This window comes from Battus philenor, unplaced genomic scaffold (assembly GCF_028537555.1).
Source record: "Battus philenor isolate CCGP_79_NKW_IND1 unplaced genomic scaffold, ilBatPhil1.0.hap1 SCAF_16, whole genome shotgun sequence".
Classification (NCBI taxonomy): domain Eukaryota; kingdom Metazoa; phylum Arthropoda; class Insecta; order Lepidoptera; family Papilionidae; genus Battus; species Battus philenor.
The window spans coordinates 8,531,449-8,553,552 of record NW_027181678.1 but is presented as its reverse complement, the minus strand read 5'-3'; the positions used below and the strand labels follow the sequence as shown (position 1 = coordinate 8,553,552).

The 22,104-nt window shown below is 33.4% G+C and overlaps 1 protein-coding gene across 2 annotated transcripts in view; it reads left to right on the top strand.

Moving 5' to 3' along the window:
• Nucleotides 1-22,104, top strand: part of Mrtf (Myocardin-related transcription factor) — a 43,261-nt gene that overhangs the window by 15,035 nt on the left and 6,122 nt on the right. Inside the window, exons 2-4 of one of the 2 annotated variants that reach the window (XM_068762321.1) lie at nucleotides 2,066-2,129; nucleotides 17,597-17,819; nucleotides 17,940-18,082. In XM_068762321.1, coding sequence (XP_068618422.1) covers nucleotides 2,096-2,129; nucleotides 17,597-17,819; nucleotides 17,940-18,082 — 400 coding nt within the window. In that variant the 5' untranslated portion in view covers nucleotides 2,066-2,095. The remainder of the gene's footprint in view (nucleotides 1-2,065; nucleotides 2,130-17,596; nucleotides 17,820-17,939; nucleotides 18,083-22,104) is intronic. The other variant, XM_068762320.1, reaches the window with a different exon arrangement.

Here is a 22,104-nt window from a genome sequence, read left to right as displayed (position 1 = left end):
TAAGACCCAATTCCAAAGGTGTCAGCCTGTCGCTGTATTAACGAACAATTTTAGCGTTCTGTATTTTTGCCTTTTTCTTTAAACAGTAGATCTAAAAGTCATAGAGTGTGAAAAAGTTTTCATAAGTAGATGCGTTCCTTTTAAGATATCTGAGGAATCGTTTAATTGTGTCAGTGCTCGCAAGGCAGCCGGAAATACTGGATTTGTTTAGTTTGCGAATTTATTTCTGTCTGCGCGGTGTCATCTGGGGGCGTCATCCGCCGCCCAGCTATCGTGCACCGGGTGCGTCGCGCTTGGCGTTCGCATGCGAATTTCGCAATGGCTCGATGCGCCCGCCGATGGAAATATGGTGCATATGCGTTTGCGAAACACTTAATATACGTTCGAAAGGTGCATTCGATTCACTCATAACATTATTGTTTTGATTGTGTGCCAGGGAAACGTCTATGCTGAATACAATCAACATGTATAGTTCAACATTCCAAGCTTGAAGTATATTCATCCAATTTTTTTTTATTTCGTAGGATTGATAATTTATGTAACGGATTTAATACTATAATTTTTTATCCCGTATGAAGAACTCACAGATTGTCTATGAAATTTTAGTTTATAAGAAAAAATAATTTTAAAATATTTTAAAGATTGTGAAAATTGATTTTTCTATTACATTTAAGAATTAACTTTTAAATTTATTTTAGATAAGATTTTCAAGAGTTATGACATTCGCTCAGTTCTCTCTCAAAACGGTCGCTGTAACAGCAGTATGCGATAAAAGAGTTGTTTTTCCCTGTCCGGGGGTACTCATCCATACCGTAGCTCATTAAATGTGTAGTCAGAACCCGCTAATGTCGTCACAGCAACGAGACGTCGGCCGATACGAGGTGACACGGCCGCCCAAAATGCCAACTTGGGTCTCGTAATGCACATTAGTTAGGTGTGCGCCGCGTTCCTTGGTACTTCGCCAGAATGACCGATCCTTTTGGCTTGTCGATACGGGCCGCGCCGTAAGCGAAAATAATGTCAGTCCAGAGACTAACGAACTTAGGCGGCTGACCTATAAAGCGGTCCACAGGTGAACTAACCAACAGTTTCTTTTTTTGCGATTGCTTGTGACGACAACGCATATACATGCCCATATTTTTAGACGAATCGTTTTTTGAATTCTGTATTTACATTATGAATACGTATGTATAATCTAATGTTGAGAATTTTTCCGATAAATATTGTTTGTTAATAACTGCTGTTCAAAAGATGTATACCAAATTCATATCTATTTGTTGCAGCCATTGCGTAGAAATGTCGGATTTCCTTCCTTCAGATGAACCATGCTCTCGTCAAAGTTTTTAAGATGATAGCAGTGGTTAAAAATAGGCTTACGATAAGATCTGCTAAAAGAAATGCTAAAAGAACGCGTTTATAATAATCACTACCGAATATTTACCCAATGCCCGGTAGTTAAGCAACTAAAATAATTGTAACGGTAGAAATAATGTTCCAATATACATAGATGTTTACATGTAAATACATTGTTGTTTGGGCAGCGACGAAGTTGTTACATAACTGTTCAGACACCCGCACGTTGGCGCCTGATGCGTGGGTACACCGTAAAACCGCGCCACTCTTGCTTTTATTGTTTTGAATATTCTAATATTTTAATTTTGTAATTTCATTTCTATTTCTTTACTTAACTCATTTGTATATTATTTAATAATTAATAAACTGTAAAAAAAAAACAAGATAAAATTACAAAAAGAAACCAGCACTGTCTTTGTGGACTGTGTAATGTGGGCATGAATAATATTTACATTATAGATTTATCCTGAGTTTTTTCATTATCTATGAACGTTAATTATATTTTGGTAAGTAGTGATTAAAAATATACATGTTCATATCCAATCAATCAATTTTCACAGTTAAGTTCCTTTATGAACATTGTCCATTATGACTACTCAAATCATAAATTACCCTTAGATATATCTTTGAGAGACAGAATGAAACGAAAATGACAATAGTTGCGCGTTTAAAAGGATACAAATATACTAATTGTTTTTTTTAATATTTTCAGGTAATTAACCTTCACGTTCCTTTTCACTGAATGGCTAAACGTTTGGCAAGCTCTCGACGTTTCGGTGAGTGCGGAGACAAACTCGTACAAACATCACTTAATTAGTTGCAAACAAAAGCAATATGCACCATGCATTTCAATCAAGATTATTATTTTAATTCTAGTGCAAAGACTATTGGAATTAATGAACTAAATCTCCATAATTCATGATGTAAATGTTACTGCGTAAACATTTGTGCTGCTATATATTTGCTACTAGTCCTTACGTTAATACTAAGTATACTCATTGATAATTACCTATTCTAATCAACATATAATATTATATACATAATACTTGGGTATCCTTTCAACCTGCAAGAGTTCACCAGTTAAACTGGATGTTTAATTAAAAATTAAAAGGTAAACACCATTATAAGATTAGTCACCAATTGTTTTACATTATTCACGTATAGTTACATTGAAATAAACTTATTTTTATATATATTAAAGTTTAACAATATTACTATGTTTTTATTATGATAATAAAGTACTAATAATTCGACTTCTTAATTTCAAGTCACGTATAGAAAAGCAAAAGAAAGTTTGGCCATCGACTCGAAGATGCAATATTGACTTGTGCACTAAATGTTAAAAAGACTGGTCGTTTGTTTACATTTCACTTAAATACCGATTCTTCATTAAAAATATGTACAAGTCGTGGCTATAAAGTTAATTATAATGCCTAGCAAAAGTTCTGATTCAACTCATAAAATTTTAGATTGTCCGTGAACGATTTTGAATTAGACCAATAACTCTATTAATACGTGATTGAGACATAAACACCAATTTACTGGTAAGCAATGTAAAAATTATGCGCGTGTGCGTTACACTAGTAAATGGTTTTATTATTTGTTTTATAACGAGCGGGCTTCAATTTGAAATTCGTCTGTGTATCTGTTGCCATCGTATCATCATCATACATTTTAAAATCTTATTTGTAATTTTGTAGAATAATATTTTTGTTAGTGAATCTCACTTACATTTACAAAAACAGAGTATTATTTTGGCAGTAATAAACTTATGAATTGTGCCATCTGGAAAATTTTAATGTACTGTATGAAAATTGTACATAGCTTTAGTTTTAGCTATTACGCAATAGTAAAGTTAATCAATTTATGCAGGCTGAACCTCGCATGAGTCGTAGACCATTAGCCAACACAACAAGGGGAGGTTTTAGTTAAAAGGCATACTGTAATTAGACATTATTATAGTTATGTGTATGAGTGATAAATTAAATAATCTGACCTGATCATATGTTTTTTGTTATCCGGAGGTTTTTTTGATAAAAAATCAGCTCTTCAGAAAAATATTTAACTTTATTTGATCCTAAACAAATTTAATGAAAACATCTTTTTATTTATGCATTCGAAAATGAAACCTTATTGAATTCCAATTCAAGATATCTCTATTCGAATAGGTTTTTTTAAATGCACTTTTGAGTCGTCGATTTAATTTTAACGTGACTTAATATAAGTACGCTACTAACGGTTTATAATGCTAAGAAAAGCCGGCCAACAATTTTTATTTGTACATTATGATATCAACCATACAAATGAGTCAAATAACCAAGCTCCACTTTGATTAACCAAAAACTTGTGAACGCTATCATAAGATTTAATAACGTTCATTGAATTCTAGATCTAAAACCAAGAATAGAAAGGAATTGTAAGATTAAACCTAAGTTGACTCAGCTTTGGTAAGAAAAAAAATCGATATATTTCGGCGAAATTTAACTTTACACAAACACGATTATTATTGATTTTCAATTAAAACACCTATTTTACTTCAATTTATTAATGTTTGTTCTTCATCATAATAAACCAGTCCCTTTGTAATCTATTTATTTTCATCGTATCAGTCGACAACCATCTGTTAGATTCCAAAACATCCATAAGTTGGTCTGTAAGAAATCACGGAATCTGATAAGATACCCGACAATAATAGGATATAGGTGTAGTTAATATTTTAGTTCGCTTATGCGAATATTAACAACTAAAATAATTTAGTCAGCTATTTCATTTATTATTAAATTATGTGTTATTAAATTAATAATATGAAGCTAAAATAGATCATTTTACTTTTTATAAAAATAGGGAAGAAGTGCGCAGTGATATGTTGGAACCGAAAACAAGCGAAACACAAATTCTAAAATTATATTTTTAGTAATGCAGCGCAGTGTAATTACATTTTAAAAATAATATTAAGAAGATTTTAGCCATTCTTTCATTTTTTACATTAAATGTAAGATTTTTTTTAAAAGACCAGGGTATATTTTAGCACACATTAATATAGTTTTGTAAGGAATGTGCTTGGAGTGGAATTAATATAACGAGCGCCGCAGTGCGCGCAAAAACGCTTAACAAGTTTTATTTTAGGTTTCTAAATAATACCAATATATTTTGTGTATCGCTATGATTGTCGCAATAAAATCCGAGGTTATTTTCTTTTTGTACAACAAAAATCTTTGGGTAGTTACTATAGCAGAAATACATGATTGTTTCTTAATCGTTAGTATTCGTCAATATAATTTGCCGCACATTTGTTTTAGTTTATTTTTATCAATAGTTGTTTTTCATCGATTATGAATGGAATCATTTTTTTTACTGGAAATTATCTTGTTTATTTTTCATTACTTTTGTTTCACAGGTCATTTTTAAGAATACTACATCTCCTTAAATTGCTTTTGCGTAAAACCAATGAAATAAATATTTTGTATGTTTACCGACAAAATTTAAAATTAAATAGAAAATCCCACGTATACATATATTTTTCTAAGCGTTCGGCACATTTCATGGCGGCTTGTTTTTCGCGTCACAGAAATAGAACGTCCACTACTTCGCTAAATAATAAGAAAAAGCTTGGGATTGGCCGTGCACAAGATGACCATCCTCATCAATCAGCTGCTTGGAACGGCTCCAAAATTTTTCCTCGTTTAGTTTTCATACTTTTAGCCCAATAACTCAAGCGGCTCTTGTTCATATCTCGCGGACAACCGTCGCTTAACATTTAATTTTATATTAAAAAATGATGTCCTATTATTAATGCCTACCATATTTTTTTAACCGAAATTTCTCTTTATACTAATATTTTTTAGATTTTTACATTAAAACTTATTTTAATGTTATCATTTTTATATTAAACATTATTATTTAGATTTTTATATCAAAGTCCATTGAGACAATATTTTGTTACCTAAATAATAACTTAGCAAACCACTTGCTGTTCAAAGTATTGCTACCATTTTAACAGTTCAGTCATGCCCGTGGCAATAGTGTTTTGATACCTTTTTAATGCTGCCCTGACATATTTGTCAGGTTTTTGGCTCACCTAACCCGATTTCATTACTTAAGATGTTTAAAAAAGACACATGGGTATTTTATTTTCGATCACCATGAATTGTTTAAGCAGCAAACATTCACAGACTTGATGGCACCCAGCCCAGTCGCCAGCGATGCTGTTCAACCCGCGACACATTTACCGGTTCTGCGTAAAACATATTTAAACAAACCACCAAAACATAAACCGCTAACAAAATAGATATCTAGATTTTATCAGAAATTAATTAACATTCCTACCTATTAGTATTAAACACGTAAATTATATTGTAATATTTCGCGTACAGAAAAAGTTTAATTGTATTGATGTATTAGAAAAGATGGGAACGCTAGGCAGGGCAGATTGAATAAGTAAAATAATCTCTGATTCGCCAGTTATATTACTTATTATTTTATACTTAATACACCAAGTCTTGATGTTGGACTGGAAATGACTATATCGAAAACCAAGATTTGACTAACGAACCTATGACCAAAGTGGCAGTGAACGAAAAAAAAATAACCTTTCAACGCGTGACAAAAAAGAAGATTTAAATAACTGTATTTTCTTATATTTTAGAACCTCGGTTGATCTATTAATGTAGGTTCTAATTTAATATTTTTAAACTTAATATTGAACTGATGCTGCCTTAACCGTTTCGTAACATGATTGAGTACAATACTATTCCTTGTTTTACATTTTGGGAAGACATTGTTTCAATGAAATGATTCTTGATACTTTTACGCGAGTTATGTGTCACGCCCTGACGTTTGCCAAAGAGCAACGTCATTTTGTAATGCCGCCCATTAATGTGTCTTGCGACTGCACATCGAATTTCCTAAACACATTATTTTGATAGATTAAAATTAAAAGATTTATATTGAACGGGCCCGATCGTGCGAAATTTAACAAAACAAAATAATATTTGTTAGAGCCATATTTAAGACAGGGACTGCACAGACAGTCAATAAAATTCACCAGAGCTCAATAGCAGCGTCGCGAATCTGTCCGTTAGACATTGGTCCAATATCATTTTAAATGCCTTACTCTCTATCTTTCCAATATATACCTTAAATGTTAAAAGATTTTTAAATCAACTCTTTTTTTCTTCTATAACTAATATTAAATTTAGTCTATTGACTTTTTTCCTTTTTTAATATAAAAAAACTTCAACGAGTTTTTAAGTTATTGTGCGCGTTACTTCGTTCGCAATTCTTTGAATATAGTAGAGGTTTTGGCAGTAAAATAGACAAGTTTTTGTTTCTGTATGTTTCCTTCCCGGTCGGCGAATGCGGCCAATGAACTTTTGCTCCTTATTTAGATTATAGAAGTTGAGACGACGACCGACGCAATCGGGCCGTGCCGCTCTGCGAAATACGAATGATCACTTCCGCAATCTGCGCCGAATCTACTACACATCTCTAGCCCGCGTCTGGCTGCACCTACCACTTCACTTTCATAAAATTGTTACATCAAAAAGCTTCTTTGTACTATTTCTCATTATATATACAAATTACACTCAATATAAACGTGCAGTGCATGTTTCACATTTCATTCGGTTTCTCGTTCTTAATTAAATTCATGCCTCAGCTTCCACCTGTTGCTATAGCCCTGAGATCTTCAAAAACTACACTGTCGAAACGATTACATTTTATTGCTCCATAAAATACACTGCATTTTGACATATCAAACCTTTTACGATCGCCATTCTGTCCGCCGTTATTTTTGAACATAATAGTTAACCAGAATTTAAGCGCTGCTGGCATAACAATAACACCACGCCTTGATACTCGCGGTTGAAAATGTGTTTTCTTCTTTAACGTATATATGACTTTTTTAACAGTAACCTACTTTTACAACAAGAAATATATTTTGTCAATGATTTTATTCCCATTCGTAAATAGTTTTCCTTTTTCATTTTTTTTACTAATATATTATTAGATTTTTACTATCTAAAAGTATAAGAAACTGCGCTCCCATCAACAATATGCTTCCGAGTTTTAGTATTTAATCTCCCAGTGCCTCGTCTATTGATTTCACATTGTACAATATATCTAGTAATTTTTATCCACTGCTGTTTGACACCTAAACTAGCCACCGCCTTCTTATCCAATTAAACGGACTCACCAAAGAGTCACCAGTGAAATCTCTTACAACCGTGCGCTGTTCGTTCCAACATTTTTCCGTCTAAAAAGAAAAAAATAGTGTAGTAATCTACTTGAACATGTAATTGTTTGTAGCAAAATTATTGCAAAAGTCGCGTAGGCACGGTAGCCGTTCCGAAGTTCAGAAATAACCCCGGAAGCGTCCGAGCGACCCGTTTGGTATTTATTCAACGTTGACCTAAAACAGCGCTCGCTTTGCTCGTTTGTTATTCGCATGGCCCGCGTGGTCATCCCACCCGTGCCTGCCTGCTCGAGATGCATGAGAGACGCTCTTTTTAATCACTTTTAGTCCCAGTCAATTACATCGAGCCACTTAATTGGATCAGCTCATTTACGTTTCACTATAAAAAAAATTGTTTACATGAAAATTTGGAAAAAAAAAGAATTAAAGGAGGCTTCGGTCCATTAATGGAAGATATTGTAACATGACAATTTCCAAGACTGCGATTCTGCTACATAAAATCATGATTAAAAACATACCAACTTATAATCGGCTGACTGGATGATGAAGGATCACCACTGAATGTTTTAGATCGATTTGCGCAATTTAGATTGAATCATTATGTGGACAAATGTTTATTGTTGCTTGCGAAAAATATAACAATTTACCATAACTGATACGAACTACGATTTAGATACGAATTATGTGATAGGATTTAAGACATTTCGTGCTCAAAAAGAAACAAGCTTGTGACCAATTCAAAATATTAACTCTTATCTTTACATTTTTAATAATATAATACGTCGAAGTAAGCGTCTTGGTATTTTATTATTTTTATCAACTACTTCAATTAATTCTTTGCTTTGCAAAAATAGCATCGAAATAAAAAAGCCTATCTGATAATTTTTGTTGTGTGATTCTAATTGATTCTGTTATTATGATAAAATATTTTTTATGTACTTTCAATTAGTGTCTAATAAAAAGTAAGTAATTCACGTTTAAACTTCTATTATACATTAGTCTAAGAACTGATGTAAGTAACTGAGGTTGATTGATTCAGTAGAATTGTTTAATTATTGTAGATCGTAACATTTTAAAAGCTCGTTCATCAGCGCCGCCGCACTCGGTCAACAAGAGATTTCTCTTTTCGTCGATACTTTACTCGAAGACTTATTTCATCGCATTTAGTTTCAATTAAAGGAATAAAATTTAAAAATCTGTTTATAGATTTTCCCCGGAGTATCTAAAATGTTTTAATGAACTTCTCCGTGTTTGTTGATAATAAGAGAGTAAAAACTTTAGCAGGAAATAAAAATTAGTTTATATCTAAGAATCGATGTCGATTAAAAATGAAAATTATCACAACTTTAAAAATAGAAATCACACTATGTTCACTCCCGTTTACCCATTATGATTTAGTACTGATGTGTAAAGGAAACTGATTTAATCACGCTGATTTTTATTAAAAAGGTCCTTGTTGAAAGCTGAATGATCTTAATTTTAGTCAATTTTATAGTCAATAAGATCAGCTGATAGCTTTTGTCGCATTGTCACTTTATATTATTATGAAAAGTATTTTTTAAGCGTATAAAAGGATATTTTCATGGCTAAAGAGCTAATCTTCTATAAGAAGAAACAATACGTAAAATTTAGAATAGGAAGGTCGATCTGAAATGTTTCCACGTCTACTTACGTTATTAAAATCGAACAGTTGAAAAGAATAACAAAATTTGGACTGCTCGACCAGGGATTGCATAAGAAAACAAAAATGTTCGTGGCATTCACATTAAGAAGAATAAGTTAATATCTCACTATTCATGAAAGCACTTTATTTGCAATTTCTTTATTCTTGCCTAGGCGACCTTGTAAACATTTTTGCCAAGAATTTTCTTGAAAATTCACGAAATTTCTATAATTTTGTTGTAACAAGACACTATTTATCACATTTTATTGCTTTTTGCACTAACGCTCCTCTCCACGCTGCCGGGAAGTGGGCGTGTTTCACTATTTTACATTGGTTACTGTTAGGGTGACCCGCTTAAGTAATTGTTTTGGGATATAAAAAATATGATACCGCTTTTTATGATTGACACTATTTGAAATTTTCGTAATCCAATGATTACTATTACCCTATAAGTTCCTTTTAAAATAATATGATACATGAATATGTCATATATTAGTTAGACGCCTTGTGTGAAATATAATATACAATGTTGTCAACGTTCGATACATCCCTACAGTCTAATAATGTTTCGCCTTAAATGCCACGTGGAAAATAATGCGGACTTAGAAGACCGATTGGTCATCCTAGCCCTAGTGACGGCGTTCACTACGTGTTTTCAGATTTATTGGTGCAGCTAATTTGAACTCGCGTGTGAGACACACGATAATCTAGCTATTTTATTAAACTAGTGTGAAAAAGTTTATTTATAACTGTTGAGCGTCTGCGGTACTTTAGTTACGTAAGAACTGTTCTCGGTGTGGAAGAATTATAATAAACATTTCTTATTCTGTCCTTTTTAATAAGCATTATTGACATTTGGTTTAACAATTCAACTAAAACATCGTTACATTATATAATTACGCGTGTCGTAAACAAATATTGATTAGTTTTCATCTTGCGAACGGTCGGAATTAATTTCAAAAATGTTGTCTATCGAATAAAGCTGTTTAAGATTTTCCATACCGTTGTAACGTTACTACAATACCCTAACACTTGTGCTCTTTTATTTTTAAATAAATAATTTAATAGCCGGAATGCAAATATGAAATAATTATGTCTTATATAGAGTACGGTCGTTCAATCGCAGAGGATGAATGTTTCGCATTTCTATTTTCAACTTCTTACTTTACGTTTTCAATAAAAACCTTTACAATAAAAGCCCTTAAATAGGTAAAATGTTATAAACATTGTTACAGCGAGCGATTTTGGAGGAAAAAAAAATTAAAAAGTCTGCACATGTAAATTTTGTTTATAACTCATCGTTCTGTTACCATTCACGTGGGCGTGCCGCCGATTGCGTAACTAGCTGGCCCATCACTTTGTACGTACATTTATTCCGAATGCTAGAAGTGGAGTAATTCTGTGTGTTTTCACAGCTGCATTTCAGTATAGGCCAGTCCGGGTGTAACTCTAACTGTGCTCCGACGATAAACAGACCGCCGACGCTGCCGACTCGCTGAAAACATCCTTTTACGTCATCAACCCATTATGGTTCTTGCCTCGGGTTGTACTGGAATTTATAAATGAAGCTTTTACGTCTATCTTTGTAGATATAGCGTGCAAATCGCAACAATTGCCGCTATTTTTATAAAAAACCATCAGACGTAGCATAGTAAAAATGTATATAAAGTTTGTGCTTTTAGAGACAAGCGTGTTTTAGTGTTAACTGCGATAATACCTTCTTAAAACGGAAGTGATTATATCGCCTTCCTTTACTGTTCCACTGGCGGCAGTTCTGTCTCCGCTATAACCGCGAACCCGTGTTGAATCCTTTTCAAATTTTTCACTTTGACAAAGTCTCACGTTTGTTTTCTTCGAAATTTAACAATAACCTTCTGAGTGAGCTGTGTTAAAGCAAGGACTAATTAGTTTGATCATCATAACTACAAGCACTCTGGTTTCTTTCTAGTTATGAGTGTGAGACAGTTCTGTGCACCATTCTTCTTAACGTTACAATAACATGAAACTTTAAAACCAACGTTATTTTTGATAATTATATCAAGGGTCTAGTTACATATATCGGCTATGATATCTGGCAAGAAGTAGCAAGAACGTGTGAAAAAGTTTTGACTTCATTTTTATATTAAAACAAGTAGAAGACAAGACTAATTTTTTGATACTTAAGTTTTATTCTTTGTTATTTTATTCTTATGGGTTTATATTTGAAGCATGTTAATTATATAATTTATAAAATGAGTACTCTTTAGTTGACAACTGTGTACGGTTTTGCATTGCACTAGCATCTAAATGATTACATGATCATTGATAAAGTCTAAAAAAATATGTAAAAATCCTTTTATAGTGTATTTGATTTTGAATTTAAAAATTTTAAACCTCAAGAATATTTTCCCCACTACTGTTTAAAGGATAATGCAAAATTGACCACAAAAAACCGTTTAAGTTGATCGTTAGCTCTTTTCCAGTTCAGAGCGTGTTTGAACTCTCGTAGCTTTAAGTTAAATGCCATCATAGGGGAAGTACTCGAAACGGCAGTACTCGTAATGTCATAAAAACTCTATTAACAATAAATATTTTGCCTTAGTTTAGTCTCGCACCGGTACAATATAATAGGCTCGTTATCCTTCGGCGCCCTCACCTTTAATCGAACTGCAGTCCTTTGCAATTGCATCATAAACTGACACAGACAAGATTTTAGTCAGATCTTTAAGAAATTACTTTATACGATGTTATTGGTTTTATCCAATGTATTAACTTTACGTTTAAAATAATGTATTTTCTGATATTTAATATCACACAGTGCCACATTTGTGGTTATTGAAAATGCCAAATATATATTCTTTTTCTAAAGCTCTTATACACAAGGTTTCTTATTTTTCTTAACTTCTTTGTCTTGCATTAAAGTTCTGTAGTGTAAGAACTAAGTTAATACTTCAACACTTATTGTCGCAATTTTTTTAAGATCCAAAATTAACTTGACGCAGTAAGCCAAAATTTCACTTTTGAATGCAAATGGCCAACTATAACACTGAGCGGGCACCGAGCTCCACGTAATTTCAGAAATTACCATGTCTATATTCTGTTGATAATAGATCATACTCGAGTATGCTAACCTATCAGGCCTCCATACCACATTGACGTAGTGGATTGCACTTTATTTATAACTTTATTGACGAATGCTGTGGAAGTAAACGCAGCAACTATTATGTAGTAAAATGTTCGCAGTATTGTAATGCGAAGCACTAGCGGTTAAACGGCGCGCTCAATAAGCAGTTCATTATTAGTAAGTAAGAAACAAGTGCGGCACGCCTATCTCGACGGAACGGGGTCACTAGCTGACTTTCCAACTTTCGTCCGACAAACAATTTTAGCTTACTTCTGTGCATTCATGAGAACTTTGTTTCTTTATATTCTAAATATTTCTTAGTAGTGTATACACTTGTAAAAACACATTTTATTAAACTAGTTTTAAAAAATGATGATGATGTTTCGATTGAAAAGACCGTGGACCCTCTTTGAGTTTTATTTTCACAACGGCTCGTGTGCAGGCTGACAGCCAACACATTGGTATGCTTGTCGTACTGTATAAGAATAAGTAAAATCGATAGAAACAATCGCCAACTCTCATTTGAAAGCCAAATGCCAATATCTAGAATATTTGACACCTCTTATTTGCTCGAACCTACTTCCGCTAAATGAAATCTATTTTTCTACGTCGCTTGTGGCTAATTTTCACGAGGAATGAACAAGTGAACAGGCGTCTATGGCACTATCGTAGGAAATCACGTGCGGATATTTGGCAACAAATATGTAAGCTAATAGTCGTCAGGTATGCGTAACCCAAACAATTTCGGCAAGCGGAGTTCAGTCAAAACTTTATGTTCATTCGCAAACGACGTTTTGATATTATCTGCTAGTAATACTTGAAACAGCAAATGAATGTCAACTAACAAATGCATTGTCATATTTTTCTCGACAGTAAGACTTTTCTATTGAAAATTCTGTGTGGAATTACTATCTCTTGATAACAGACGTACATTAATAAGTTTTATAGATAATGAGCACAGCTTATGTAGTTGTATATTTGTAATTGTTCACTTAATTATTTATTTTATTAACTTTATAATCGATTTCTTATTATTACATAAACTGACTGACGCGTGGGCGGGGACGTGGGCGCAGTTCCGTAGTGCCGCGTGCACCGGCGCCGCAGCCTCCTGACGTAGTCCTTCATTCACGGAACCTGTTTAATTAATACGTATCACTATTACTAAAATAGTTTGTTGACTCATGCCTTACACGTTTCGACTTTAGACGCAGGTGTCACTTTTATAATACATTTATAATTTATAAATTGCAATACAGTAAATTCATTACAATACAGAGTGATCATTATGAAATATAGTATATTATTTCATTTTATCTATTGAAATGCAAGAGACTAATAACTTCTGACAATACACAGTCTACAATGAGTCTACAGATAGTAAACAATAATTTTAATATGTAATAATCCGAAATTCGAATACTTTTTTGTCGGTACGTTATTTCTGAAAGCATTGCTTTTTGGACAGAGTGTACCATACATAGATTGACAGGAAACGATTAATACATTCACCCCCTTAAAGCATCTGTAACGAATCAGCCTGTATACTTATGGCTTTTTATGGTATTGCTATATGTTAATATAGCTACCACAAGATTGTTTTAGTTATTATTAATGGTAGTTTTAACCAATACATAAATTTGTCAGACCGTCCGTTTAAATCGAAAGTTTTTTCTATACAATTGGTTTGTTTTTGTACACCTGATTCATGTTCGGCAGGAGATAAATCTTTTAGTTTTTATTAGTTTTAGACTGTTTAAAATATTAACTTTAAGTTGTTTATTAAAAAAATAATGCTGGTAATTTGCAAATAATCCACTATACAAAAACGAAATCCTTTGTTTGTAACATCTACGAAATTAAAATTGCTTTTTAACGTTGAATGAAATGTTAGGTACGTAAAAAGGGGCGGTATGTACGCATGGTCCTGTTCTAATGTTTAAAAAGTAAATGAGCGTAGACGCATGCTAAGCCCGTATATCAATGCTGACACCGTGATTGACGGCCCGTACTACGTTCATGCGACTGACCCGACGTTTACTCTGTTTTATCGTAATTTGTCGCACGCGCGGCGAGCTTCATCAGAACAAACCTTGACCGAATTATGAAAACAAAAGTCAACAACAGAACTTTTACATGTCTAAGAAAAATTTTATTTTAAAAAAAAGTTAATTTATCGCATAACATCTAGCTCAATTTGTATTTTATAATTACTCCTTTAACATATTCCGTTACAGAACAATGCTTAGGTTTATACTTGTTTCCAATTTGTATTTAAAAAGCATTCAGTGTGTTCTTTTAACTCAAATCGTCTTGATGGTATTCGAAGGCTAGGTTATTTTCTTCACGCCAAGCGTAAACAATATCATCTAAAATCTAACTAGTATAGAGCGGCTACTTCGAAACGAATCGATATGTGCAAGAAAAAATAGACTTGGCATCAATTTCTCGCTATATGCTTATAAGTAAAATTATTTCAAGAACATTGTGCGATGCTCACGCGAGGCGGTGTAGTGGTCTATTCTAGAAACAACATGACTGCACGAGGTGACGGATCGCCTAAGCACCCGCGAGTGCTTCGCGGACCTGCCGAAATGATATTACAAGTTGCGTGGGCCCGCGACAAGTGACAAATCTGCAAAATTAATGTTTATCGCCAGCGAGCCAGTGTTGCCAACTTGCGTAAACATTGACATTACACTAACAAATCAGTTACGACCCATATTCAAAATCCACTAATTATTTTATATATGAGTCCGTAGCATTTTTATCTCAAAATTTTTCAATTAAAAGGATCATAAGATGCTGAACTCTAGATGCTGCGGGGGTCGGCCGTCTGATTTCGTCGCCGTTTTTAATTACACTTTATTTTTCTGTCTTCCCCCGATCATAATTTAAATATTAAAATTAGCAGAAGTAGCTATATATATAGCTATTTCCGCTATAACGGAAGTAGCTATATATTAGACTAAAGAAAATTAATTTTACTTCCTTCGGAACGTTTATTCCTCGATAACCTAAACCGTCACAAAACTAAATCCATAAAATTGCAGTTCATCTCATTAACCCTAAAATTATATTCATATGTAATTAATCAAGTAAAATTTTATATTATTTACTTAAGTATAATAAGTCCACGATCATTAAAACGTAAATAAATTCACAAATGCAATGTCCAAATTTTATTACTCAAGGGTTGCATATATCCTCGTGGAAATGTAAATAAGAGCGTTCCCGTAATTTAAATTCAATGAAAACCCAGAATTGGACTTTAGTCCGCAAAAGTCTTACGATTTTCCGAGAATAGTTTCTGGAATATATGCCACTACTGAGATAAAAAGTCGGCGGGTCACTTTGGTTTTGATTACAAACTATAAAAGAAATAAAACTAAAAACTGGTTCAATTGAATGAATATTAATAGAAACATAGTGTAAATTAATCTCATTTTATATACATAACGAATTTATGGAAAGCAATCCCTAAAGATAAGCTTATGCTTTGATGCCATCTTTTAAATACAATATTATATATCCGTTGCGTTTATCGTAGTGTAAGTCAATTCTTCAATCTCTTCTGCAATTTTTTGGTTACGTGGCTATTAACCGAAGTACTGTAGCAACAGAAATGGAAAAAGCCACTTTAGAATAAAATATTATTATTTAGTGAAACAGGACGCAAACTTAACCTTAAGAACTTCATTTCTAATGGTTTCCAATAAAGACTTCGTAGTAATGAGCGCCTGCATGTTATATCAAAAGTATAAGATTAAAAACACTTCGAATATAGCTTAAAGATCCGGAAGAAAATTTCATATGTCTGGAGTTGATGGAACTACGAGTGCTGAGTTGGGTTTTAGCACAAAAGCCGGGTATAGTTAAATATTTAAAATTTATTATGGCGTATGATTGAGTATAAATCAATGCTAGGAAATAGCAATAATGCCTTGACTACTGTTAAAAGGAAGGAAATGTGCATATCGCCTTTAGGGCTTAAATTTCTATGTAATTAACCATAACTTCCCATTTACTTACTTCAATATCTATATTTTTATTATTATCTATATATGTATTTAAATATCTGTCTGTACAATTTAATTTCTTCGGTTCAAAATTCAACTCAGTTTCAAATGTAACAAAATGTATCACGGAATTTTTTAGAACAAGATGCCTACACTAACAACATATCTAATTATTATGTATAATATATAATATATACCTTGGTAACGCAAAATTAAATAAAATTTTATTTACCGCTTCAAATGTTGTCTTTAATGCAGATCCAATGACGCTATTCGTATTTCTTCTGTTTATGTTTTATTCCCTGTTTCTCCTAGTTCGCGTAAATTTCAATTTTAAATTACATAACTCACATGTGCGGACAGATGTTTTATTTATTCTCCTCCTGTATTTTCGGCTTTATTACGCATTTTCAACATTACGTAATAGTAGATGGTTCTGGCTGGTTTGATTTTTTTTAGTTTTACAATTCTGCTTACGATCTACTTGGATTTATTTATATTACATATTATACATGATAAATATAAAGTAGGATAGTTGTAAATAGGAAGTTACGTTTTAAATAAAAAGTCGGAGACGTCGGGGAACTTCTCGTTAACATTACGTCATTATATTTGCTGTAGCTCGATTATACCGATGATGAACAACCGTTACACTGAAGAACCAACGGTCATCAAGCGCTTCTTTAATGTATTTATTTTCTTACTGAAATCACAACGTTGTTGCAGTTATTTTTAATGTAGTTAACCGATTCACGCGCTTGATGATGTTCGTGATGATCTTATTTCAGGAATTGGGATTCTTATAAATATTAATTTATCTATCTAGTCGTTAGTTTAGCTAATCATCTATAACCTTGTTTATGTATAATATTTTTCAATTCTTTACTTGTAAAACCTTATTTACTATTTATATAATTATTTTATATATAAAATTATTTCTATTTATATCATTCATAAACTTAATTTTTTGTAAACATACATAGAAAAAATGTTTACTTGAAACAGGCTAAACCTTCTATAAAATACATTTTGGCTATTTTTGTATTTATTGTAGACTTCGTAAAAGGTATATAACATAAAAATAGATACATTATAATGACATCTTCCCGTACGTGAATTATTATGGCCCGACGTATATTTTAAAGTACAATTATTTTGTAATTAGAATTTTATTTATAATTTGTATTAGAATTTATACAAAGAGCATAACAAGATTTAATAATCTTGATATACTTAATTTTTCACATAATTTGCATTCATTGCAGAAAGTCGTTCGTCGTGCGGTGGAAGCAGCGGCTCGGAAGGCTCCGAGGGGCGCACATCGTGGCGCGTAACCCTCGATCACGACCTAGTGGAGACGTTAAGCGCCATCTATCCAGAGTGGTTCAAGCCACAGCAGCGCCGCGAGCGAAGTCGCGCCGCCTCTCCAGTGTCGCCAGCCTCGACAGCCTCGCCGGCCTCTATACCACCCTCCGACGATACGTTCAGGTATTCTTCTAGATTAGGATTGACATATTTTGTCATTCGTTTGTTTTTTCTAAGCTTAAGTCATACTTAAATAAAGGTGACAGACCAGTGGCTATAAAATGTCATTAACTCTCCACACAGTTCGGGCGCAGAGGAGATGGCTGGGCGGCAGGCGAGCAGCAGCGGCGCCAGCGAGCCGCCTAGCTCGCCGCCGCGCGTGTCTCCGCCCAAAGTCGTCGTCGACGATAGCCCGCTGCAACCCGCCATGGGCAAACACAAGGAATGTGAGTACATGTTAACCCAAGACAGTTTAAAAACAAATTTATCATGATTTAAATTTCTGATTTCTTGACTAATAAGTTTTTATCTGAATTTTAATAGAATAACCGTAACAGTAGTAGCATAGATAGGCATTCGGTTACATTACTTATTTTCATTTTTTTTTAACATATTCCTCAACAATTGACCATGTATGGTACACTTGTGATGAGGAATCAGCCTTTTTTATCTCTGTACTAGTTAAACAACATTTTCCTTTTTGGTTTCATGAAACAGTTTGGTTTCTTGGCACATTTTTAATTATGTTGTAACTAAATAGCAATAACCTAAAATAAAGAGTTGAAACATACATACAATTGATAATGTAAATATACTCTTGTATCAACTTTGTATAGTTCCTATAGCGGGCCTCTGGTGTCAATGTCCCGGATTTTTGGTCATAAAAAGTCGCGGCTTAACTATGTTTTCTTTCAAGTGTGCGTCTTGGAAATCCGGACTCATCCTTCATCACTCATCAGGCTACTGCTGTTATATGTATTCATACATTTTGCAAATATTGTCCCGTATGCGGGGTGCTATTGATCATTTATCCCAGAGTTGAGGACCGTTAAACAACCGCAATATAGTAAACATGCATTGTGTTGAAAAACCTAAGGTCGAGTTAGGTACAAACTTCGTGTTAATAGATCAATCTTCTGCCTTAATATTTAATTCGCACAGGATGCGAAGCTTGAGTAAGCCTGGGAAAAGAAAGTAAACGGAAGTAATGTTTTCCACTTCAAATATTCTACCAAGAAGAATTTTTTTCACTAAACTTAAACACAAATTAAATAGCTTTATCAATCATAATATTTTATTACTACACCTTCCATACATTAAATCCAATTAATAAATGAAGACAGATGTTTGGCAACCTCGCAAGTACAAAAAATAAACGAAAAAAAAATTTGTAAAAGGTTTTAAAAAAATCACTACTATTTACTGTCACACCCCGAACCTATTATTAGGTTGAGAGAAAATTCTTTCGCATTCTATTAAAAAATTACAACCAAATATTTTGTAAATTATATACACATTTAAATATAATATAGAGGATGTCATACCAGTTCGATGTCTTTTAACCATCATATCGGATCATGTCATCAAAATCAGCCAGACACAGCCAGCCAAAGCAATTTCATTAAATTTGTACATACTATTTGCGAAAAGACGAGTTCTTTGACCCTTATACTACATTGATGAAATATAAATTTCTGGGCAATCTAGGAATTGTTGCTTTATATTCTTCTGTAGAAATTATTTACTTTGAAAAGTTCGTCTAAAGAGCATGGTGCTTGTTCACAGTTTACAGCGCGGAGCTTATTTTTCATACAGAACATATTTTTACATAAAAACTCCTCTTCTACATAGCTTACATGACGACTAAAACACCTGTCACGGTTGTTTGTGCTAAAAATGATTTTCTTCTTTAAAAAATCTAAATTCTAAACGATTGCGATGTTGTAACATTGAGATTTATGATTATAGACGAAACAGATAAAACAACTACAATAAATTGAACAAGAATGCCACGTCAATGCCAAAATTTAATCCAGCTAACGTAGATCGTATCATTTATTTTTGACTAATTTCAGAAAGTAATGTTCTGTGAGACAAATGAATCTGGTGCGTTATGCGCTAACGTTATTAGTCTGTTAATATTTTGTCGGACGGAACAACACGAGTGACGCCGTGGAAAAGAACGCGTGACCTCGCCGCCGGCGCGCCCGAGGACTAATGATGCTTTACTACGGCGCGCAGTAAACGGAGCGATCTCATAATATCACCAATGAGTAACTACTGTGGAACTACTCGAACAAAACAACAACAAGTCCTACACAAAGATTGACGCTGACAGAGATTACAGCCAGATCTCCAAAACTAATACAATGTTGCAACTTATACCTGCGCTCAAATTTGAACTATCCAAGTCTTAACACACATTATATTCCCTATCTATACCACTGCCAAGTAGGACTAGTGCATTTATGTAAAATTATATTACGCCCAAACTTAATTACGCCTATAAATAAGCGCAAAATGTATTTATCAGTAATATCGATAGTAGCATTTCACACAATTTCGTGTAACGAATGTCAGTGAGGTAAACAGTTAATAGAAATTATAAAACTTAAAGCGAAAAGGTTTTGACAGTGGTATTGTTATCGATTAAATAAACTTAACAATGTTTGGCATCAGAAAAAATACGAGTAACTTTTGTTTCTATAAAAAATTTTAAATCTATACTTCGTGAAAATAAAATTTTGAATTAATTGATCTTTATCCAAGACGTCAAGTAAGTAAATTAATCCGTAAACAATTTTAATTTTTTATAGAAAACAACGAAGATACGCAATAATACAGGACACAAAGCAATAGACTTCGCCTTTTGATGAAAATAAAATTAAAATATTCAATAATCAAAAATTCGCTTCAGTTTACCTTACGAAAATGGTCTGAGCAATCTTTATAATTGTATACATCCAGATTCATCCCGTGAGGTTATGGCACATAACCGTCCTTTTTATAAGCAAGTATTGGCATATCTTTAAATAGGCTAATACATTAGATTACTTCTGGCAGTTCGCACTTCCGGTCAAGATAGCTATCTATCGATGTCGGAGACAATGCTAACAAACAACACGTCACCGCCACGATGTAAATTTTCTATTGTGTCCCACAACACGCGATGTTTGTTTGCACATGCTGGACCATAAATCCCTCGTTTAAAGTCTTAAAAATCAACATTACGATGTGGGTGTACGTCGGGAACGTGACGAGTTCTGGAATATTTTTTTTATAACAAATGAAAACAAAAGTTCATTTAGATAAGCCCCGGTTTCCGAACTACACGGGGTATTAACTTCTCTGATACATTTATCTTATTGCGTACAAAATTCACGTGCAACTTATTAGTTAAGTTAACTTATTAGTTAAGTTAAGTATTATTATGCTTCTACCACAACTATGCCGTATGGACCTAATTGCTACTATGATGTACCAAAAAAAATACTTCGTTCTGTTGTTTTGTACGAACGCCTCTAGAATGATAAAATTACATAAAGTTAAAAAATGACACACTGACAATCTAAGGAAATTATAATGTCACACGTCATCACTCACATCACATCAGCTGATAGGAGCCCACTGCAAGGACCTCCCCAAAATCTTAGACCTTCCTTTTCTTAGTTTTAAATATAAAATTAAAAGCATATCAGCTTACTACTTATAATGTAAAAAATAGTTTATAATGTTAAGTTGTCGATACAATTACATGTAAATGACTACTGAAACTACTGATGACATTTGAAAAAAGGTCGCCGCGATTCCCGGCGCTGGCCGCTTTCCACGACGACGCACGACTTCTGTGTCGTCGGTTCACCTAAAGAAGGAAAATTGGAGAAAAATAAAATTTATTATGTAGTAATACTTATAAGGTTATACGGCTTATATCCTTTAAGTTTATTATATAACGGATAAATATTTGAATATGAAATGTGAATAAAACATAATTGAAGCATAACCATGACGCCCAGTAACCCACAATATTCGGCCTAGTGGTAGTGAATGTTTCGTCTGTAATACGGTCGCGGCATAACACTAGTTTCCTTGTGCAGTGTTTATTTATGTTGGCATTGCGCCAGCGTTGTCCGCTCATCGCTCGCTGCTCGCGCCCGTCCGCGACGAACAAACGAGAACATAGATTCGCCTACGCTCCGCGCCCTACTCCGCCTAAGTCATAAACTCGAATCCTATCGGAAGATACATTGCGTGCTTCACGCGTATGCTACGGTGACATCCTTCACGCGTTGCAACAAAACTCTGTCCACATCCGTAAACCTATTAAATTTGACTCCAATTGTAGTATGCACCAAAAAAGCTACTCAAATTCATATTATACTCAATGTTATATTATAATATTATATATATATATATATATATATATATATATATTGTTCTATTTCATTTAGCAAAAAGATTATGGCTA